At 43.5% G+C, this 24372-nt stretch overlaps 1 protein-coding gene across 1 annotated transcript in view; it reads left to right on the top strand.

Annotated features, from left to right (window-relative positions):
• The window catches only part of VPS37A (VPS37A subunit of ESCRT-I), a 102834-nt gene that overhangs the window by 1520 nt on the left and 76942 nt on the right, over window positions 1-24372 (top strand). Inside the window, exons 2-4 of the mRNA XM_033944304.1 lie at window positions 9584-9658; window positions 16314-16428; window positions 22860-22960. Coding sequence (XP_033800195.1) covers window positions 9584-9658; window positions 16314-16428; window positions 22860-22960 — 291 coding nt within the window. The remainder of the gene's footprint in view (window positions 1-9583; window positions 9659-16313; window positions 16429-22859; window positions 22961-24372) is intronic.

Genomic DNA, 24372 nt, shown 5'->3' with positions numbered 1-24372 from the left:
TAGGCTTTGAGCATTTTGTCAGTGAGTATTGAGTGCATACTACAATATCTACAATATCTTTCATAGACATCCATGCCACCACCTCTATGCTATATAAGAGCTTCTGTCCATCCCTGATCTGAGGACCAATACAAATGTCTTCATTAATTTTGGCACTGCTAATGCATGGACACCTCTTTCTCAGGTATTGAAATCCTATCCCATCCTTGTTCATAACTTTGACAAAGTTCTTTATGAGTCCCAGCTTGATAGGAAGAAATGGCAAGAAGATCTTCATTGGATCTCTAATTGTCTCATGTACAGGCAGTCCCCGTTTTATGAACATAAGAATTGCCGCTGTTGAGTCAGACCAGTGGTCCATCATGCCCAGCAGTCCGCTCATGCGGCGGCCCTTGGTCAAAGACCAGCACCCTAAAGGAGACTACCTACATATGTTCTGGTTCAGCAAGAACTTGTCTAACTTTGTCTTGAATCCCTGGAGGATATTTTCCCCTACGACAGACTCCGGAAGAGCGTTCCAGTTTTCTACCACTCTCTGAGTGAAGAAGAACTTTCTTACATTCGTATGGAATCTATCCACTTTCAATTTTAAACTAAATTAAACCTTAAGTTTATATACCGCATCATTTCCACGGAAGTGGAGCTCGGCACGGTTTAGAGAGTGCCCTCTCGTTCTCTCTACCTTGGAGAGGGTGAACAACCTGTCCTTATCTACTAAGTCTATTCCCTTCAGTACCTTGAATGTTTCGATCAAGTCCCCTCTCAATCTCCTCTGTTCGAGGAAGAAAAGGGCCAGTTTCTCTAATTTTTCACTATACGTTAACTCCTCTAGCCCCTTAACCATCTTAGTCGCCCTTCTCTGGACCCTTTCAAGTAGCATCATGTCCTTCTTCATGTACGGCGACCAGTGCTGGACACAGTACTCCAGGTGAGGGTGCACCATGGCCCGGTACAGCGGCATGATAACCTTTTCCGATCTGTTTGTGATCCCCTTCTTTATCATTCCTAGCATTCTGTTTGCCCTTTTTGCCGCCGCCGCACATTGCGTGGATGGTTTCATTGACTTGTTGATCATAATTCGCAAGTCTCTTTCCTGGGATGTCTCTCCAAGTACTGCCCCGGACATCCTGTATTCGTGCATGAGATTTTTGTTACCTACATGCATCACTTTATACTTATCCACGTTAAACCTCATCTGCCATGTTGATGCCCATTCCTCAAGCCTGATTATATCATGTTGCAGATCTTCGCAATCTCCCTGTGTCTTCACTACTCTGAATAACTTTGTATCATCCACAAATTTAATCACCTAATTCGTCGTACCAACTTCTGACTTAGGTTGAATTTATACTTATGAATAGGGGTCCTGTTCTACCTTTGGTGTTTCATCATGCCCCTCTCCCATACTTCCGAGTCCCAATGCGCCCTTCTCTCTCTCTCTCTATTCTATGCCTTAAGTACGTGCCTCCCTTCAGTGGGCGTTTACCTTCTGGCCGGCTTCCTCCTCCTTCCTTCCTACGCTCGTCCCACAGCTGAGCCAGAAGCCTTCCCTCTAACATCACTCTTCCAGTGTCGGAGGAAAGGCTTCTGGCTCAGCCGTGGGACATGCTTAGGAACAGCTGCCTGTGGCTTTGTGCAGAGAAACGACTGCAGCAGGAAGGAGGAGGGAGCCGGTAAGAAGGTAAATACCCGCCAGAGGGAGGCATGTATTTGAGGCACAGATTGAAGGGAGGGAGAAGGGCATGTTGGGACTTGGGAGAGAGAGATCATGAACTTCAGCCAGCATGATTATTACATTTCTGTGACAGGTCATGGCAAAAATTAGCTATTCATCAACTTTTCCTTGAAATAGGGCTAAATGACTTCATAATATAGTTAAACTGAATGGCATTCATTTATTTATTTATTTATTTATTTATTTATTTATTTATTTATTTAGATTTATATCCCGTTCTCCCAGTAGCTCAGAACGGTCTACAAGTAAACATACACAGTAGAAGTAGTTAGGCAAATAAATGTGCAATAGGTTTAGATGCTTGGACATACAAGATTGAGCAGTATTTATCAGGCTACAGACAATTTTTCAGAGTATAGACAATTTATCAGAGTACAGACTAAGAGAGGACTATACTGAAATTTAGGAGAAGTTAAATAGGGGAGAGAAGAGAGAGGTGGGGTTTAAGGGGGGGTGTAGACTGAGGGAGACCTTTAGTTGAAGAGGAGGGTCTTTACCATTTTACGGAATGTCAATAAAGAGTTCTGTTGCCTGAGTTGGGGGGGGAGTTTATTCCAGAGATGTGGGATGAAGTGGCTGTAGGATCGTTTGCGGGCAGTTTCTGAGAGGAGGGACCTTCCAGGGGGAATGCATAGGCGTATTTCCGATTTTGAGCGGAGGGTGCGAGTGGGGGTGTAGATGGGAAGCTTAGATTTTATGTAGGAGGGGGTGGTGGCATAAATTCTCTTGTGGGCTACTGCTAGGGCCTTGAAAGCACAGCGCTGGCTAATTGGGAGCCAGTGTTCAGCGCAGAGTGCTGGGGAGACGGGATCATGGTAGTTGAGGTTGTGTAGGAGGCGGATAGCTGCATTTTGGACACGTTGGAGGCGTTTGAGATTATTTTTGGTTAGTCCATTGAATAGGGAGTTACAGTAGTCCATTCTGGAGAGGACATATGCGTAGAGGAGTTGGGCGAGGTCAGGTGATGTAAGAAGTACGATAAGTATTGATATTTTTTTTTCTCTATTCAGATTGAAATTATAATTTCTGTACATGTCTGGAGAACCATATGTTATACATACCTTTGGCAGCAATACTTTAACTTCTGGTAAAATTCTCAAACTTTGAAGCTTCAGAGACATCTAGGGAAGTCATGGGAGCAGAGAAGGATCACCAGAATTAAAAAAAAACTTCAGAAACTAGGGGGGGAGTCATATAACCATCAGCCAAACCTTTGCATGCATACTAACAATGTGTTGGTTTATAGAGTCACTCATCTATGGGGCAATCGGATAAGTCAGTACCTCTAGTGAATGGTTACTGTATTTTTCGCTCCATAAGACGCACCTGACCATAAGATGCACCCTAAATGTAGAGGAGGAAAACAAGAAAAAGCATTCTGAACAAAATTCTCAATGCCAGGCTCTGCATCCAACCCTACACTCCTTGCCAGACTCTGTGCCTTGTCCTGTAACCGGCCCTCCATGAACCTTTTTTAATCCCCCCTCTCTTTTTTATGGTAGAACATTTTTTATTGGTTTCCAAAACAGAAACGAGTCCCAAACAAAACTGGAACAATAATCAAGAATGCCACAGCATGAACCCCCACCCTCTCCTCGAGCAGGGAGCAACTTCCAGTATGCAGAACAATGAAACAAAAATTAAAAACAACCTTTTTTAACCCCTGTCCCTTTTAAAAATATCCCTGTCCTGTCCGGTAGCGAAGATATAAATTTTTACCCCCCCCCCCCCCGAGTTGGGCCTTTTAAAAACACCCCCAGTACCTTTATTATTATATTTTTATTTGTTTCAAAACATCCAATTTACATTGATGTCAAAGCAATACAAAATAAAAACTCACTTAGTTGTACAGACTTAGCACCAGAAAATAACACAATGAAATATTTATCTAATACAGTCCACAATCTGAAGAAAGGAGGCAAAATGAGAAAACCCCTCGGGAAAAGGAGATAAATATACTATAAAGAAATAGAACAGTATTAAGATATTAACTTATCCGTTAATTAATTGTCGCCTTAGTAACCTGTTTCATTCTGACTGGGTCAAGACTCTACCCTCTAAAAAAAGCCCTAATTGGGCAGGTTCAAAGAAAATATATTTACTCCCTTGATATGAAACAAAATATTTACAGGGAAATCTCAATTGGAACACTGCCCCCAAAGCAATAACTTTTGGATGAAATATTAAAAATTCTTTCCTCCTGGATTGTGTCCACTTTGAGATATCTGGAAACATATATATCCTTTCACCTAAATAGGTGGCCTGTTTTAAATTAAAGTATAATTTCAACAACATTTCTTTATCTTGTAGAAATACAAGATAGACCAATAAAGCCACCCGACCCTGAGTTTCAATATCAGAAGATTGCAAAATAGCAGAAACATCCAATTGTGTATTTTCAGCTACTACAGCTTTTTCTTTTTGCATTTGTTTTAAATAATAAATTTTCTATATTGGGGGGAGGCTTGCTTCCGATATCTTTAAGACTGTTAGCATAAAATTCTTAAAGAGTTCCTGTGGAGACAAACTTGGCAATCGGAAAATTCAGAATCCTTAAATTTAAGTTTTTCTGTTGGTTTTCTAAATTTTCAATCTTCCTTAAGATCATCATTTTATCAGTCATTTGTTTGGTAAGCAAATTCTTGGCCTCAGTTGTAACTTTCTCTAAGTTTTTCAAATCCACCTGCTGTTGTTGAACAGAAGTCTTTAAGGAACTTATTCTAGAGGTAGAATTTAAAGTAATGGAAACAAAGTTAGTGCATACCGATTGTAAATTCTCGATCGCCGTCCAGATGGAATCCAATGGTCTCACTAGCGGCCTGTGGTCTCACTAGCGGCTTGAGGGGGAGAATAATAGCCGGATTTTCTTTGGCTTCTGCCCCAGAGAAAGGACTCTGGGCTCCAACATCCTCACCACCGCTAACTGCCACTGGCTCCACACTCCCAGAATGCAGAGACTCAAACCTCGGAGTCGGCATAGTTGTATTCACTTCCGGTTCCACCATGGCTGGAGAACGTGCCTTTCTCGATGAATTCGGAGAGCCCTCCTGCATGTTCTGCTCTGCCACAGTTTCACTGGGCTTGCGAGGTGTGTGCGGTCCTCGAGGGCTCAGCGACAGCGGCAATTCGCCATCCAAGCTGTGAACTTCCCCACTCACAGCAGCGGATAAACCCGATGTGGAAGGTTGGACTGTAAAAGATGTAATTACAGTCTACCGCAGTGTCGAAGAGGTAGATGGAGGTAAACCCCTCTTGTTTCCCTCTTCTTTTAGGCATAATGAAAAATTTTTTCTGTTGAATTTATGAATAATTTTGCCTTCAAGGTGGGAGCTCTCTTCTCAGCAACCTGTTCAGGATGCCATCTTGCCCCCCAAGTACCTCTTTTAACCCTCGTTCCTTTTTAAATCATCCCACGCCCAGTCTCATCCCTCTTCAAATCTCCCCCATTGCCTGGTGGTCCAGCTGTGCATCAGCCGGCAGGCGCGAGCCCTCCACCTGCCTGGGCCCACGGCGCCTCTTCCGTCCTGTTCCGCACCTCCTTAAGCTTCTCCCATTGCCTGTTGGTCCAGTGGTGTTAGTGCCGCCCTCTAAATGGTGTTTTCAGCGTCAGCCGCCAGGTGCGAGCTTTCCGCCCGCCTGGGCCAGCGCTGCCCTCGCGAGAACTGAAGGCGCCAGTCGGAGGGCAGTGCTGGCCCAGGCAGGCGGGCGGAAAACTTGTGCCTGCCGGCCGACGCTGAAAACACCATTCAGAGGGTGGTGCTGACACCGCTTGGCCACCAGGCAATGGGAGAAGCTTAAGGAGGTGTGGAACAGGATGGAAAGAGATGGCGCGGGCCCAGCAAGGGCCTGCACCTGCCAGCCGATGCACCGCTGGACCACCAGGCAATGGGGGAGATTTGAAGAGGGACAGGATTGGGCGGGGGTATTATAAAAAGGGACGAGGGGTAAAAAAGGTGCTGGGGGTGTTTTTAAAAGGCCCGACCGGGGGGGGAGGGTGTTAAAAATGTATATCTTTGCTGCATAAGATGCATCAACATTTCCACCCAATTTTGGGTGGAAAAAAAGTGTCTCTTATGGAGTGAAAAATATGATAATTTAACTCTTGGCCCTGAGCTACTATAAACTAGTGTTACCTGATTCAGGAAAAAAATATTCAATTTTGTTTTGCCAATTGAATCAATTTTTTTATTATTTGCTCTTTTTATGACATGGCTTTTGAAGTTAAAACATTTTATTTAACCAAGGCAATACAAAGAAACAGCAACATAGCTATATGAATAACAGTGGTTCAAACTTTTCAATTTTCCCTCCAACTTCCCCCACTCTTGAGATCTCTAGTCCCTTCCCCTCCTGCATAACAGCATTGAGTGTGTCGAAGATAAGAACATCCAGACAATGACATAGTTTTAAAATTAGCTAGAAAAATGGATTACATGAGTTATGTTTTCCAGTTCTTATTTAGAAATAATTAGTTTGTCAGCTTTGGCTGGTTTCAGACAACTACCGACGAGCAGCAATTATTTGACCTCCTGCAGAGAAAATTCTTTCTGAAGGAAAAGAAGTTGCTGGTGGACATAGAAATTTCTGTGCAAGATGATTTATTAAAGGTAACATCTCTTGTCTCTCGTACCAGTATGTAAATCCATCACCACCAATTTACAAGGGTTCTTCACATTTTTAGCGTGCATCTAAAGCTGATTTCATTATAATAGTCTTGACATCGATGGAAGTCTGGCTTTAATGGTAGCTACATTGGTATCTTCAACTGTTCCTAAAAGCTGCGCTTGTGTCACGGACAAAGTAAATCTGTATCCTGCACATGAAGTTGATCAGGTACCACAGGAGTGCTTTCTGGTGCAGTCATTATTGCCAGTAAGGCTCAATATTTGCATCTTCAGGATCTCTTGTGTTGTAAATGCAGTTATATCTCTTTCTTCACCATTGGTAAACTTGAATCTTGGGACAGTAAGCTGCTTAATCTGTAAGAGTTACCATATGTATGCAAATATAAACCAAGGTAACCTTTATCCCCCCAAAAAGGAGAAAAAGAGGTTGACTCAAATATAAACCAGAGGGTTTTAATATTCAAGTGCCTTGCCTTGCCCTGCCAGGCTCTGCACCCTGTTCCCCCTTCCTCGCTGTTCTGCCATGCTCTGTATCCAGCCCCCTCACACACTCCTTCCCCTGCCCTACCAGTGTCTGCACCCAGCCTCCTCCCTCCCTGCCAGGTTCTGTACCCTTTCCCCCCTCCCAGTGCCTTGCAGGCCTCCACCGGTTCTGCCGTGAAACCTGATGGTCAAGTGGTGTCCAGGACAGGCAGAATCCTTCCCGCCTCCTCGCCCAGCCGATTCGAATTATTTTTATCTCCCTTCTGCCTTCCCCGCATACCTTTAGTTTCCCTGGTGGTCCAGCGGTGAATCACAGCAGGAGCGATCTTCCTTTGCTCCTGCCTGTGCAGAATTGCTAGCTAATTGACTGCTGCGAGTTCTCACGAGAACTCCCTGCAGCCAATTAGCAAGCAGCTCTGCATGGGCAGGAGCAAAGGAAGGTCGCTCCTGCTGTGATTCACCCTAGGACAACCAGGGATACTAAAGGGCGCTAGCAGCTCTGCATGGGCAAGAGTGAAAAAGATCGTTCCTGCAATTCATGGAAACTAAAGGTACGTGGGGGAGGCGGGAGAGAGATAAAAATAATTAGAATCGGCTGGGACAGGAGAAGGGAGGGATCCCTCCTGTCCCAGCCACTGCTGGACTACCAGGTCTCATGGCAGGCCAGAGGCCTGCAAACAAGTTTGGGAGGGGGCAGGTCAGCGCTGACTCGAATATAAACCAAGACCCCCATTTTTGGGCCATTTTTTTGGCTCAAATATCTCTGTTTAATTCGAGTATATATGGTATTATGCAAAATGTCTTGAAATCATGCAATAAACTCTCCTTTAGTTCTTCTTTTAAAGGAACTGATGATCTTAGTATTTTTTGACTTGCTATCATCATCAACTCTCATATCTGATTCTCTTGATTCGTTGCCAAACTTGTATCTTGTATCAATGTAATTTATCAGGTGTTGAACCAATGGATAAACAACAGACACAGTAACATACTGCTCACCAGATGCAATCGTACTTGCTTTTATGAAAATTTCCAGTGTATCATCGAGCTTGCATGCTAAATCATAGTCACATTCAAAAGGTGCTGATTTCTTTGTGGCTTTACTGTTGCATAAACATATAAGCTGATAGGTTGCTGTAACTCAATCACACTTCGTAACATGAGGCAACTACTGTTCCATCTTGTCTTTACGTCACCAATGAGTTTCTTCTCAGGCATTCCCAAAGTCTCTTGAGCCATCTTAAAACTTTCTGTGAGTATTGTACTATGATGAAATGTGCTAACGATATCATAGCATTTGGGAATGACATCTATTACTACAGCTACTATTTATCACTTCTATAACGCTGAAAGGTATGAAGAAGCTTGAGGAGAGGGGTAATGTGAGCATAGTGACACTGGCAGAATATAAGTAGTGCAGCAGAATTTTTAACAAATTGAAGGGGATCGAGATGGTCTAGTGCAGCTTCTTGCAAACATTTTGAAGCTGCAGCACACTAAACTCGGGACTGCATTTGGAGGGCAGATATCGATGTAATAATGTCACAATCATGTGTGACATCAAGTTGACGTCCGCACATGCGCAGAGGCCCTCCAGACGCGGCTCAGAACTTGCTATTACTACATCAGTGGGGGGTGTGAGAGGAGGAGATGCGCCGGCTGACTGCCTATAGGACGTGCCTCTCACCATGAGAGACACATCCTGTAGGCAGTCAGCCAGCGCCTCTTCTTGCCTGCGTCTCGTGGCACACAGTTACGATAACAGTCCTAGTGGAAGACCTTTGAGAAGTATGTTGTGGTAATCTAGGTGAGAGGTGATAAGAACGTGGATAAGGGTTTTGGTAGTGCTCCCTCCTGGTCAAATAATGTCATGACAAGGAATAGAGATCCCCACTGCTTGGACTCTGTGAGGGAGTCAGTGGTACAGTGAAGAGCACTCATTCACTGTTGGTGCAGTTCAGTCTTACAGCAGGTGGCACTAGTCTGCTGAACCTGAAGCTGAGTTAGAGGGGTGGGGCTGAAGCCATGAGGGAGTCATTGAGAGAAGAAAAGGCTTTCAGGAGGGATGTCCAGAGGGAAGAGGACTCCAGTTGATGCTAAACTTATACAGGAGAAGTTAGGGAAACAGTACGGCTCTGGCATCTTTATGTGAGAAGACTATCAAGGTAGGAGGTAACCTTGATAGTCTTGGTTTTGACATATGTCCAGAGGGGACACAAGAAGGTGTTATTGTCTACTGGGAGCCATCCCTAGGAAGAGAGTGCTAAGAGTGCTATGAGGAGAACCAGAGAAAAAGACTATACTTGTGCTGGACTAAAGTCTGTGAAGTAACAGTGGTGCACATGTTGACTCGGAACAATAAAATATTTTTCCTTTTGTTTTCAAACTCTATGTGTATGGCTAACCACAGCCTCAGTCATATTACCATAGGCTCTAAAAGGATATTTCTGTTTGGGTACACCTCTTTGGGCAGCAACTAAATTTAAATTTAAAGCTCTAAATCGGGGCCAACTTTCTCCTTACATAGGGTGATGACCTGACTTCCTCAGAGAACCAGCAGTTCATGCAAGTCAGCTTATTTTCTTCCTTTCCTATCTCCACCTCCCAATTCTCTTTAGAGGTTTTTGTAGAATTGTAGTTTGTGCTGCTGTTAAGATTTACTATGTAACCAGAGGAATAGGGGCAGTGTGTGCTGGTTGAGGTATGTTCTCATGTTTTATCCCTATATTTTCTTTTACAGCATAACTGAAATCCAGAAGGATGTGGAGTACAGATTGCCATTCACCATTAACAACCTGACAATTAGCATTAACATGTGAGTAAAGTGTTGTCTGTTTAAACACATATTTCCCTGTCATCAGCAGGTGACAAATCCAGATGAGTGGGTTGTGTCCCATTTACCAGCAGGCGGAAATAGAGAGCATTGAACTGCATGATATATAGGATGACATGCTCCCTGGCTTCCCAGTACTATCTGTCTCCAGCAGGCGAGTGGATGGACATATTAGCTCCTGGCTTCATCTTTGTTTGGACCTTGGCCCTGGGTGTCTCCTGTTCTAGTTCAGTTGAACGTGGGAATCGGGTTTGCTGGGTGCTTGCCATGGGGCATAATTAGTGATGCCAGTTCCCTTAGCCCTTTTCTGTCAGCTCTGGATATCTGCCTTTCTGTGCTTGCAGTTCCTATTGCCCTACTCTCTCACAAGTCAAAAAAAAGAAAAAGCTGATTACATAAGAGGCGGTGTTGGATAGCAGCAGGAAACAGGTCAGGACCTCCTCTGATGAACTTCCAACAGTGAAACTTTCTCACCAGCTTTCCTCTTTGCAGGAATCAGTTGTCAGGGGTGTTTCGCTGCTTAGGGAGGCCTGCTTGAGATGCCGGCACCTTTTTATTGTTTTCCTTTAGTTGGGTTGTTTATGCATGGTAGCGCCAACAGATCTGTTACGTGGCCGCAAGTTCGCTTGCTTTCAGAGCAGGAGGCCTGCACTCTGGGAGACCAGCAGAGGGACTGCATTCCTATGGCTGCCGAGTTAGGGGAAGCACTGCTTCTGCTGTGGGAAGCAACAAGCGGCATTGGGTAGCTGCACCAGGTGTCTGACAGGCCCAGACCCACCCAGTTTAGAAATTGCTGTGACCAGCCTAGGTTCCATGATTGCGGGGGTGTCTTCAGAGGAGGACTTAGGGGGGAAGCTCTTCCCTATCCTTGAGCATAACTTTTGGATGTGGTTCAGGCACCAGGGAGGCCACGAGTGCAGATGGTCAGCAAACTGGGGATGCAGCAAGGTCAACCACATCACGGGGGGGGTGGAGGGGCGATACGACAATGGCTCAGGAGCCCCTTCTCCCTGGAATTTGTGCTATTGTTGCATCAGGCCTACATGCTCAAGCAGGCCGATTCAGTGCTCCTGGGGGAATCCTCTGTGAAAAAGTGCAAGGTTCAGGATCCTATTCAGGGGTCTTTGCATCCCCTGCCTTGTTGGAGGTGGCGGAGAGCTTGCAGATGTCTTGGAGGACAGTGAGGTCCTGGCAGGTGAGCCCAATGATCATCAGCAGTCTGTATTTTTCATAGGAAGGAACTCCCACCCTTTATTGCCTGGGCACTCGGTGTGCTCAATATTGTAGATCCGGAGGCTACTCTCCTGACTTTGTTGAACCTGGAGTTGATGGACACATGGTGGTCACCTAGAACCTTCCCAGTTCATGAAGCCATTCAAGAGCTGAGTTCAGTGCAGTGGACTTTTCACAATTCTCTGCTGAAAGTAGCTTGTGTGATGTCTCATTTGTATCCTCTTCTAGGGAAGGAACTTCAAAAGCTGAAATGGCCTAAGATGGATTCTTTGGTGACGGGTATCTCTAAGAAGACAATTCTGCCGGTAAAGGGGGGTATTGCTCTCAAAGATGCACAAGATCGTAAGCTGGAGGTGACTTTGAAACTCGCCTTTAAGGTGGCAGCTCTGTCTTGCAGGTGGCGGTCTGTGGTTCTTATACAGCCAAAGCATATCTGTCTTGGGTATACAGGTGGCGGACTCAGTGACAGGGTTAAGGTTCTTGGGCGTCAGTCAGGGAGTTGCTGTAAATAGGTTTGACATATTTGTCAAACTCCTTGTAAGGCTTGGTCCGAGCTTCAGTGAAACAGACGGCAGTTAAGGTTTTGGCTTGCTGGCTGTGAAATTGGTAGCAGATGCTGCATCCAAGCCCGCAGAATGCTTTGGATTAGGTAATGGGCTCAAGTTTTCACCTCCAAGTCTACCCTAAGCAGACTTCCTTTTAAGGCTTGGTGCCACCTGAAAATTCAGATTCAAGCATATTCTCTGTATACTTCGTTAGACCCTACAACGGCTCAGATAAGAGGAGATCCCTTCTGAAACCTATGTCACTTGGAGACAAGCGATGGCAGCTCAGGGGGGGGTTTCTGGCCTCTCTTGATTTGACAGAGCCCTATCTGATCATTCCCATGTTTTTAGACCACAGAATTCCTTAGGTTTGCATGTCCTGCAAAACCATTACCATTTTCAGCCCTTCTCTTTGGATGGCAACAGCACCTCACTCGTTCACTAGGGATTTGTAGTAGTGGCTACCCACCTGTGCGAGATGGGCTTTCAAGTTTATAATACCTGGATGTTTGGCTGATAACTTCGTTGCTCACAGAAGGAGAGTAAGCTGTGGCTCTTGTGGTCCAAGTCCTATAGAACAAGATTTGCATAGTGGATTTCCGAAAGGGCCAACTGATTCAATCGCAGTCTCTGGAATACCTCGGGGTCCTTTTCAATATGACGGTTGGACATTTCTTTCTACCAGAGGCATGCAGACAGAAGCTTCACACTCGGATAATGAGTTTGTAGGGCAACCCAGCTCAATCTGTGTATCACTACTTCCAAGTGCTGGGTTCCAGGGCTGTTACAATAGACGAGGTCCCTGGGTGGAAGCTCATAGGTATCCTCTGCAAAGCATATTTCTATCTCGGTGGTCCCTTAAATCGGGCTCACTTCAGATGTCCTTTTGTGGACCCCAGTAACCTGGGCCAGGATGAACTGGTGGCTCTGCCCGCAGACATTGTCAAGGGAATACTCCTCCAAATATCCAATTGATAATTGTGACACTGGATGCCAGCCTGTTTGGCTGGGGAGGAGCTCACAGCAGCGGACACCTGATCTGGGGTGTTGGTTGACCTCCCAAGGGAAGTAGTTGATCAGCAGATTACTACATAAGGCCATTTGTTTGGCGTGGCAGAGACTGCAGAAGAGTCTTTTCGAACAAGTCTACAACAGTTGTGTATAGCAATCTCCAGAGAGCCTCCAAGAGTGAGCAGATGAGTATGGAAGCTCCCTAACTGTTAAGGTAGGTGGATCTTCATCTTTACGCTCCCTCAGCAGCACAGGTAGTGGGAATAGACATTCTCCAAGCCATTTTCCTCAGCAACAGGATGTAGGATCTGAGTGAGTGGCCAATGCCTCCAGCAGCCTTCCAAACCATTGTTTGTCGCTGGTGTCGCCCAACGTTTGAGCGGTTAGCACTAGCAAGAAACAAAAAGGCGGACATATTTTTCAGCCGAAGAGCGAGCTCTTGTACTTATTTTCTTCATGGCCCATCATAGGCCAGGTTCTCCACAGGATTGCAAGCCATCCAAGGTCAGTCATTCTAGTAGCTTCAGATTGACCACCCAGACCATAGTAGGCAGATCTAGTGCATCTTCATACAGGCGCAAGTCTCGCCCTATGAGTTCAGCTGGAGCTTGTTCTCAGGGACCAGTTGGTCATAGCAGTTCCAGAACACTTTGCTCTTGAGGCATGAGTCTTTTACAGATATGGCGTTAGCATGCAAAGGATATGCAGAGGTAGTCATTGCTGCTCTACTCAGGTCTTAAAAAAGAAAACAAGACCAACATCGGTTTCTGCCTATTTTAGGGCTTGGCCAGCTTTACAGCACTGGTGCATCAAGGAAAAGGAGGAGCAATTCTCTGTTACAGTCTCCATGGTGTTAGTTTTTCTCCAGGCTGGCTTTGCCAAGGGACGTAGGGTGGCATCCCTTAGAGTCCAAGTAGTGGGACACTCTTGTTTCAGAGCTTGAAACCAAAGAGCTACGCTAGTGTCTCATCAAGACATAGCCAGATTCCTAAAAGGAGCACTACGTATCAGACCCCCAGAGAGGCCTCCATTCCCTTCTTGGAATCTTAATGTAGTCTTGGAGGGGTCTCAGCCAGGCTCCATTCAAACCTCTAAAGGAAGCATCCTTGATGGATCTGATGCTCAAAACAATTTTTCTGGTAGCTATTACCTGCAGAAAGCCTTTCCTCAAATTTGGGGAAGCTGGAGTCTATGTGCACCGTTCCATCCTTTTTGCCAAAGGTTGTTTCAGCATTTCATGTCAATCAGGAAGTCAGATTGCTGGTGTTCAGTCCATATATTCCAAGAAAAATAACCGGATTCTGAAGAAGTTGGACATTAAAACAGTGCTTTTTCGATAGTTCAGGCTATCTTCCCATCTTTTTGTGCTGACAAATCCAGCTAGATGTGGTGCACCAGCTTCCAGTGCCACGATTGCCAAATGGGAAATGCCCCTGTTTACATAAAGGCACATTTGACTAGAGGCGTGGCCTCATCGTAGGTAGAAGCTCGGGCGGTCTCCCCCGAGGAGATTTGTAGGGTGGTGACTTGGTCTAATCTACATACATTTGCCAAGGTTTACAGAGTGGATGTTGTGGCAAGGGAAGATTCTACCTTTGGGTCCTCAGTGTTATGAGCCGGCGCAGTTTTCTCGCCCTAGATTTCTGCGACTATTTATGACACACCTATTGCACTAGAAAAAGATTAGGTTCTTAACTTGCAAATATCTTTTCTATTAGATAGGTGTGTCAATCTGGACCCTCGCCCTGTCATTTATTTCCTGCACCTGCCTATTGTCTCACTCAGAAGGTTCTTATCAAACCTGCAAATTGGATGCCAGTCAGAGCTGTATGGCATTTATTGCTTCGTTGTCTTGATTATTCAATGCTTACTTAACATGTTTGTTATAATTTCAGAGCAGAACAGACTTGTTCTTGGGAGGTTTCCCTGTACCCATGGTTCACATCTGTTCTAGAAAGGGCGCTTGCCTGCTTTGTAACTAACTGTAGGGTGCAGCACAGCCCTTTGTGAAGTAGGAGGGATTCAGAAAAAATTCAGAGTGTATTCCTTCTGCAAGGCTTGTGAGCACTGGCATATAACCCACTAATCCAGAATGACACACCTCTGTACTAGAAAAGATATTAGCAAGGAAAGAACCTAATCTCTTTATTCTAGTCAAGCAACAATGCTATCTTCAAAAAAATAACTAAATAAAGCAAAATCTGACATTTTACTTTATATAAATGCCTAAAATCAGAAGACCCTAAGTCCATTAGGGACAGAGAAAGTACCCGTATATAATATATAAACCACTTACCCCTGATGCATCAGTGATCCTTAAATCTAATTTGTTCTTCCTTCATGGTAGCTGAATTCTATATTAGAAATTATCTAAAATCTTGAAATATTTTCTTTTAGTTATATAGTTCTGTCAACTCATGTGATTAGTCTGAGTTGGTGGGATGCTGTTTTAATACAGACAGATGAAATGGTCAAGGCAATTTGTGATAAAGTTTTTGTATTCTTGTATGATAAAGTGACAGCCATATTAAAGCATTTAAAGACCTGCATCATGATATTAAAAGTGGGTCTGGGTCTGGGTCTGGTTCCTTGTTTGAGAATCCGTCAACAGGAGATTGTGTTTTTAGTGTTTGGTTTTGTATATTGTATAGTATTGCGTGTTTGCTTTTATACTGTATATACGTGAATATAAGTCGAGACCCCCATTTTCCCCCCCAAAAAGGAAGAAAAATGGTTGGCTCGAATACAAGATGGGGGCTTAATATTCAAGGGCCATGCCCTGCTGGGATCTGCACTCAGCCCCCATCCCTGCCAAGTCCTGCACCAGCCCCCTTCCCTCCCTGCCCTGCAATGCTCTATAGTCAGTCCCATTTTCTACCAGGCTCAGAAACAAACCCCCTTCCCTGCCAGGCTCTAAACACTGTCCCCCCTCCCTGCCAGGCTCTGCATCCTATCCCACCTTCCTTCCCTGTATCCTCCTCCCACGAAAAAGAGCCAGCCTCATCAGTGATGTCACAATGGCTTGATTGTCCCGTACTATCCTCTGCCCTCCAATCCAGCCAGCAGATTAACCTTTCCCCTTAACTGAAACCACCTAGTGGTAGGCTGGAACAGGAGAGATTCCTCCTGTCTCCTATCCCGGCCGACACTAACAATTACCTCCCACGCGTCCCTTTTCCCTGGTGGTCCAGCGTGTATCCCGCGCTGAACCTCTTCTGCTGATTTTGAAGCTAGTAGCCAGCAGCACACCTGGGCCAGTACGCAGTAGAGAGCTTTTCGTGCTCTCAGCCGGCCCTGCACCGCTCCTTGATAGGCTGCCGCCAGTTCTCGTGGGATTCGCGGCTTTCGCAGCAGCCTATCAGGAGCGGTGCAGGGCCAGACGAGGGCACGAAAAGCTCTCTCCTGCATGTCGGCCCGGGTGCGCTGCTGGCTACTAGCTTCGATATCGGCAGGAGGGGTTCAGCACAGGATACACGCTGGACCACCAGGGAAAAGGGACGCGAGGAAGGGAGGATGGTAATTTGTTAGTGTCGGCCGGGACAGGAGATGGGAGGGATATTCCTGTCCCAGCCTAATGGCAGGTCTGCAGGAAGTCTGGGAGGATCTCGGGTGGTCACTGGGGGATGACCCGAATATAGGACGAGACCCCCATTTTGGGCCATTTTTGTGGCCCAAAAATCTCATTCTATATTCGAGTTGACACCATAAGCATGTTTTGTAAATTGGGAAGGTAATATATACAATAAATTATTAAATACAAAGAACTAGTCAAATTATTCAGTTTCTACTTAGCATATCTAAACGTTTATAATATTTGATCCTTTTTTTATTTTTTAAAATATTTTCAGCTTGCTACCTCCTCAGTTTCCTCAGGAAAAGCCAGTGGTCAGTGTTTATCCACCAATAAGACATCACATAATGGACAAACAAGGGGAGTATGTGACATCTCCATTGATAAACAATGTATGTATATAAACTGAGATGTTCTGCTGTCTGTGTACGTATTTAGAGGGCTACAATATTTTCCTGTTAACTGGAATTTTTTTTTCTCACCAAGGTACTAGCTTTATTAAATATTCATATTATAAAGTCAGTTAAAAATATTTTTGATGTAACATTTGACTTGAAGGCTTGATAAAGTGCAGATGGTACAGAATGTGGAGCAAAAACTTTTAAGAAGGGGAAAATGTAAAACAAGAGCAAGTTGAGCACAGAAAGAGAACTAGCACAGTAGAGCTGCCAAAGTGTTCGGTTTGTTTGGTTTTATTTTATTGAAGGTGGCACTTTTAGTAATGTTGTAGTAAAGAATTTCACAAGATTGTGGAAACCATGATGGATGCTTGAAAAATGAATAAGTATTTAATTTTGAGCTACAGAGTTCATGTTTAACTTAAATTGGTTAAAAAGGTTGCTTAAAACATTTACATTTAAACTAGATACAGAGCAGCTGCTAAAAGATAACCAGTTTTTGTAAACCAACTATGGTACTACTGGTTACTGCTAAAGTTACAAATGATCTCTCTTGGGCATGAGAGACTCCTGAAAAAATTAGAATCATGAGATAGGAGTCAATGTTCAGTTGTGGATTAGGAATTGGTTATTGGACTGAAAACAGAAGGAAAGTTAAATGGCCATTTTTCTCAATGGAGGAGGGTAGATAGTGTAGTGCCACAGAGATCTGTACTGGGACCAGTGCTAATTAGCATATTTATAAATGATCTGGAAATTGGATCGATGAGTGAGGCGATTTTAAATTTGCAGTTGACGCAAAACTATTCAAAGTTGTCAACTCAAAGCACGGTGAGGACTGTGAAAACTTGCAGGAAATTGGAAGACTGGGCATCCAAATGGTAGATGAAATTTAGTGTGGACAAATGCAAAATGATGCACATTGAGAAGAATAATCCAAATCATAGTTACTAGGTTCTAGGTTTCACCTTGGAAGTTGGCACCCAAGAAAAAGATCTGGGTGTCAAATGTAGGCACTATGCTGAAATTTTCTGCCCAGTGTGCGGTTTCAACAAAAAAAGCAAGATGGTATGCTAGGAATTATTATGAAAGGGATGGTAATTAAGACTGAAAATATAATAATGCCTTCATATCGCTTCATGGTGCATCCTCAAAAAAAGATATACGGCCTCTTTTACAAAGCCGCTCTAGCGACTGCTGCACGGCAATATCCTCGAAGCCTTTTAAATCTCTATGGGCTTCAGGGCCGTTAGCACAGCGCAGCTGCTAGCGCAGCTTTGTAAAAGAGACCGATAGTGGAATTAGAAAAGGTTCCAAGGAAGAATGACGCTCTTTAATCTTTCCTCTCATATGAGGTTGGGGCTCTTCAGCTTAAGGGGAGATATGACTGAAGCCTACAAAATCCTGAGTGGTATAGAACAGGTAAGAGTGAATCAATTTTTCACCCGTTCCAAAGTTCAAAAACCAGGGGCACTCGATGAAATTACATGGGTATACTTTTAAAACCAATAGGAGGAAATCTTTTTTTTTTTCTCTCATTAGATTTTAAGAATTTCACTATCCTTTCCTTCAGCAACGTTTCCATTATTTTTCCAATAACTGAAGTGAGGCTTACCAGCTTGTAGTTTCCCACTTCATCTCTGCAACCACTTTTGTAAAGAGGGACCACATCCGCTCTTCTCCAATCCTGCGGAACCACTCCTGCCTCTAAAGATTTATTGAACAAATCTTTAAGAGGACCCGCCAGACCCTCTCAGAGCTCCCTCAATATCCTGGGATGGATCCAGTCCGGTCCCACAGCTTTGTCCACCTTCAGATTTTCTAGTTATTCATAAACATTTTCTTCCGTGGATGGTGCAAGATCCACTCCATTCTCAGGTGTAACTTTGCTAACCAATCATGGTCCTTCTCTATGCTTTTCTTCTATGAATGCTGAACAGAAGTATTTGTTTAGCACGTTTGCTTTTTCCTCTTCACTCCACATAGCGGTTCATATCTTCTTTCTGTCTCGTAATTCCATTTTTTGTCTTTCTCCTTTCACTAACCAAACCGTATGATGATTGCTACTTCCCAGGTGGGTCCCCACTCAGACATTAGAGACACTTTCTCCATTTGTGAGCACCAGATCCAATATTGCTTTTTCCATCGTGGGTTCCGTCACCATTTGTCTGAGCAGAGCCCCTTGAAAGACATCCACTATCTCCCTGCTTCTTTCTGAGTTCTGTAGATGGAATTATCCAGTCCACATCTAGGATGTTGAAATAATCCAATAACTGCACCTCCCCTTTCTTTCCCAACTTTTGTATATCCATAATCAGATCTTTATCAATTTGCTGCGATTGAGTCAGTGGTCTATAGACAACACCCAAGTGGATAGCAGTTCCATCTTCTCTTTTCACTTCTTCCTTTCCCCAGGTCCCCTGCATTTCATTTTCTTGGATATCTGTCTTTACATAGAGAGCTACTCCTCCACCTTTTTGACCATCTCTGTCCTTCCTAAAAAGATTATGTTTATGTTTATTAAAAACTTTATATACCGCATATATAGCCCAAAAAAGGTAAAAAGCGGTTTACAATATGCAAATGCAAACAATTTTGAAAAGAACTCCATTCACATAAAAAAGGAAAGAAAGAAAATAATTTTTTTTCTTTATATACATAATCTTATTAAGACCCTTAATTTATCAATATTAAAACAATACCCTAAAAAATATTTTTTTTTTTATTATAGCCCGGTATGTTGATGTCCCATCCATGGGAGTCACTGATCAATGTCTCTGTGATAGCAATAATAACAGGGCTTGCAGATCCCGATTTTTGTTGCTTAGACTGCAGGCAGGCGTTGTAGTCATTGCTTTCTATTCCTCAACAATCTAATTTTTTGTATAGTTTTTAATTTCAGCTGATTTTCAGCTGATTTCCTCTAGTTTAAATGCCTAAAAACATATTGCCTGAATTTCCCAGCTAGGATTCTTTTTCCTGCCATTGTAAGATGCATCCCATCATTACAATACAGTCTCTTGTTTTTCCACGTAGTGCCCTATCCTCCTATGTACCTAAAGCCTTCTTGACACCAGGCTTTGAGCTACCTATTGAAGTTCTCAGTATTTTGTACGCTTTCCTCTCTCTTTCCATAAGTAGGCAGTACTTCTGAAAAAGCTACAGCCTTTAAAAAAGGTTTTATCTCCACCCCCGAGCTCCCGAAAGGGATCTGGGTGTCATTGTAGACAATGTGCGGCAGCGGCCAAAAAAGCAAACAAGATGCTAGGAATTATTAAAAAAGAGATGGTTAATAAGACTGAAGATATTATAATGCCTCTGTATCGCTCCATGGTGCGACCTCATCTGGGCCTTTTCTCCCTCGAACAGAGGAGATTGAGAGGGGATATGATCGAAACATTCAAGGTACTGAAGGGAATAGACTTAGTAGATAAGGAGAGGTTGTTCACCCTCTCCAAGGACGAGAGGTCACTCACTAAAATTGAAAGGGGATAGATTCCATACAAACATAAAGAAGTTCTTCTTCACCCAGAGAGTGGTAGAAAACTGGAACGCTCTTCCGGAGTCTGTCATAGGGGAAAACACCCTCCAAGGATTCAAGACAAAGTTAGACAAGTTCCTGCTAAACAAGAACGTGCGCTAGTAGGGCTAATCTCAGTTAGGGCACTGGTCTTTGACCAGAGGGCCGCCACATGAGCGGGTTGCTGGGCATAATGGACCACTGGTCTGACCTAGCAGCGGCAATTCTTATGTTGCATTCAATTCTAGTGTCCTTATCTCAAGAAATAGCGGCACTAGAAAAGGTTCAAAAAAGAGCGACCAAGATGATAAAGGGGATGGAACTCCTCTTGTATGAGGAAAGACTAAAAAGGTTAGGGCTCTTCAGCTTGAAAAAGAGAAGGCTAAGGGGAGATATGATTGACGTCTACAAAATCCTGAGTGGAGTAGAACGGGTACAAGTAGATCGATTTTTCACTCCGTCAAAAATTACAAAGACTAGGGGATACTCGATGAAACTGCAAGGAAATATTTTTAAAACCAATAGGAGGAAATATTTTTTTCACTCGGAGAATAGTTAAGATCTAGAACGCGTTGCCAGAGGTTGTGGTAAAAGCGGATAGCGTAGCTAGTTTTAAGAAAGGTTAGGACAAGTTCCTGGAGAAAAAGCCCATAGTCTGTTATTAAGACATGGGGGAAGCCTCTGCTTGCCCTGGATCTGTAACATGGAATATTGCTACTCCTTGAGTTTTGGCCAGGTACTAGTGACCTGAATTGGCCACTGTGAAAACGGGCTACTGGGCTTGATGGACCATTGGTTTGACTCAGTAAGGCTATTCTTATATTCTATGCTCTAAGACTATGAACATTCCTATCTATTTTTGCCTTTACAATAGCTCCTTTCAGTTTTGTTCATTGTTTTCTTACTTCCAGATGTCCCCATTCAGGCAACAATTCCTTGATGTAATCCCCCATTTGAACAAAGTTTTTAAAAAAATCTAGAACCTCTACTTTTGCATGAACCCTGTACACCTGCCAGATGATGACCCACTGTATCATTAGAAACACTTCCCCCGTTTGTAAGTACTAAGTCCTGTATGGCCACATCCTGCATGGGTTTCATTACCAACTGCTGGAATAGTTCTCCTTGTAGAGAATCTAGGTTCTTCATACTTCTAGAAGTCCCCACAATAGGGATACCCTAGTCAACATCTAGCATGTTAAAATCATCTATTGCAGGGATCTCAAAATCCCTTCTTGAGGGCTGCAATCCAGTTGGGTTTTCAGGATTTCCCCAATGAATATGCATTGAAAGCAGTGCATGCACATAGATCTCATGCATATTCATTGGGGAAATCCTGAAAACCCGACTGGATTGCGGCTCTCAAGGAGGGACTTTGAGACCCCTGATCTATTAGTAATACTTTCTCTTGTACAGCTATATTCTGAATGTCTACTATTACATTTCTGTCCACTTCTTCTGTCTGAAGGAGGTCTGTATATCATACCAATATAAATAAATACATTTTCCATTTCCTTTTTCCAGATTTGCCCTCAGTGCCTCTTCCTTACCCTGCAGATCCTGCAATTGTGTGGCTTTAATATAATCTTTAACATATAACACCACTCCCCCTCCTCTTCTTTCTATCCTGTCTTTCTTGAACATATTATAGCTCAGTATAACTATATCCAAATCATGGTTCTCCATGAACCATATCTTTTGATCGCCAGTAAATCCAACTCAGCCTCTTCCATCACAGCCTCTAGATGCAGAACTTGTTTCTCATAGTTTGAACATTAGTGTATATACTGTACTGCTTTCCAGACATTGCTCCCTTTTCCTATTGGTTTAGAGGTATTTAGTGATTGACTTACCTGAGGGCTTATACTCACCTGGGGGCGTGGATCCCTAAGCCCCAACGATTCTAGTTTAAAGCTCTCTTCAGTAGGTTAGCCAGTCTGCTGCTGAAGACATTTCTTCCCTTCTTTGATAGATGTACATCATCCCTGTTCAGCAGCCCTTGGAAATCATCCCATGATCCAGGAACCTGAAAAGCTCTTGATGACACCATCCACAGAGTCACACATTCATCTCCAGAATATGAGCTTCTCTGCCTTGGCCTTTACCCTCGACATAGAAAATCGATGAGAATACCACCTATGCACCTAACTGCTTTACCTTCTCTCCCAGAGCCACAAAGTCAGTTTGTATATGTTCAAACGGGTATCTAGCAACATCATTAGTGCCAGAGGATGTTGTAAGAATGGTTAACGTAGCTGGTTTAAAAAAAGATTTGGATAATTTCTGGAGGGAAAGTCCATAGTCTGCTTTTGAGACAGACATAGGGGAAGCCACTGCTTGCCCTGGATTGGTAGCATGAAATGTTGCTGCTATTTGGGTTTTTGCCAGGTACTTGTGATCTGGATTGGCTACCGCAAAGATGGGATGGCGAGATGGCCCATTTTGGTCTGACCCAGTAAGGCTATTCTTATGTTCTTAATTTCAAAGCAGTTTGGATGCTGGACAACCTTCCAAAACAAAACAGTGTTTGAAGCAATTTTTCATTTTGATAAAATGAGTGTTAGAATCCACAGAGCAAGGATTTGGCTACCCTAACATATTGTCACAGAACAGCAATATTTTCTCTTTGTTAACCTTGTTCTTTCTCAGGCTAAATAGCAAATGGGGAACTTGATAGCAAATTGTCAGCATAAAGTGTTTTATAGGCATCATTGAAATGTGTAGTACTACCTTCATTAAAAAAACAAAATCTGCAAAATACAAAGGAATACGACTTGAAAATCCTACTTACAGTGGTGGGAACCTGTCCATCTTTAGCTTTCAGGATATCTATAATGAGTATGCAAAGAAATGTATTTGTATACAGTGAATCATACACATGAACTTGATCTCCTTTATTTTCTAGTTCACAATGCATTCTGATCTTGGAAAAATAATTCAGTGTGTGCTAGATGAGTTTTGGAAGAATCCCCCGGTGCTTATTCCTGGCTCTACACCATTTCCCTAGTAAGTATACTTGACTGACCAAGGCCAACTCTAAAATTTTAGTTAAGAGAACCACACACTATATTTGATCCTATAAATGTTTAAAGATTATACCGTAAGTATTTGGGATTTCAAAATTGCCTTATCTATTGTGTTGGATATGAGCCCCTGAGAACAAAAGTGGGCCAAGTCCACTTTGTTACAATAGGAAATATTGGCTAAGTTATGAGGTGTGCATTTTGTTAAAAAAAGGACAAGCAATGCCTGAATATGTAGCTCGATTTTTCTTCTAAGTCTTTATGCCACAGCTAAATCAATGCAAAAATTGGATATGGCCCACTTTTGCTCTGAAGGGCATATATGTAGCCCAAAAGGAAGTGGAACTGTGCATCAGGGTAGCGGTGGGTGGGCCAGGAGCAAGAGCAACAGAAGAATGGTTGGATTAGGGAGCTGAGTGACTGATCTCTTTATTGCTTCATGCTTACCTTCTCCCTTTTCCTATAGCTTTTTTGGAAGCAAAAGACTAGAGCAGACCATTCTAGTACAACAGACATTCCATTCCTGAACATTTGGGTAGTCCGATCCCTTCTTGCAAGAACTCTTGTAGGAAGCTTCATTTGCATATTTTTTGCTGCTCTCTTACCTCTGGGCTGTCCTTCAACCCCTCAGTTGTCTTCCTACAAGAGAGACAATAGGAGCTTTTCTTTTCTACTTGTTTCTTTTCTCTAAATTTCAGTTTTTTCACTCTTTTCATTTGTGAGGCTTTCGGTACTGCAGAAGATCTCCTTAGTGGGACTGCTCTGTCTATGGGAGAGCGCAAACTCTGAGGGCTAGAGTCTGCTTCCAAAGGTCAAGCTGCTCTGCACTAATAGTTTGAGGGTTCAGGGATCGTTTCCTTGGAGCACTGCTTGCTCCAGGTTCGTCCACAGTGGGTTTGAGTGCAGGCCATGATGCTCTGTGGCAATTTTACAGGATTGGGGCTGACTGCTTTCTCTCCCCATTTGGTGTGCACAAGGTCCGTGGAGGAGGTGAGCTCTCTGGTTGGTAGATTGGGCCTGAGGGGCAGTCCGGATTCCAACCTTGTTGAAGCAAAGATTCTCCATGTAAACTGTTTGCAATTTTCACATTTGCAGCTCCCAGCACACAGCATAGCACGAGTGACAGTCTGACAGGTAAACCAAATTGTGTGTGTGAGGGGGTGGATTTAAAATTGTTTTTTTCTTTGTTTATGGGATTAGAGACAGGTTCACCAAAATTATATACAGGATGAGAAAGAACATATACTTATTTCAAAATATACCCTTCTCAAATGTGCTTTCAAAATTTGGACTAAAGAATTTTGAAAGCACATTTGAGAAGGGTATTTTTTAAAATAAGTTAGAGACAGGTTCCCCACCTCTAAAATTGCCGAGTTTTTTAATTTTTGGGGTAGC

This window comes from Geotrypetes seraphini, chromosome 1 (assembly GCF_902459505.1).
Source record: "Geotrypetes seraphini chromosome 1, aGeoSer1.1, whole genome shotgun sequence".
In the NCBI taxonomy this organism is placed as follows: domain Eukaryota; kingdom Metazoa; phylum Chordata; class Amphibia; order Gymnophiona; family Dermophiidae; genus Geotrypetes; species Geotrypetes seraphini.
Note: the sequence above shows the minus strand (reverse complement) of the source record. Positions and strands in the feature narration are given on the sequence as shown.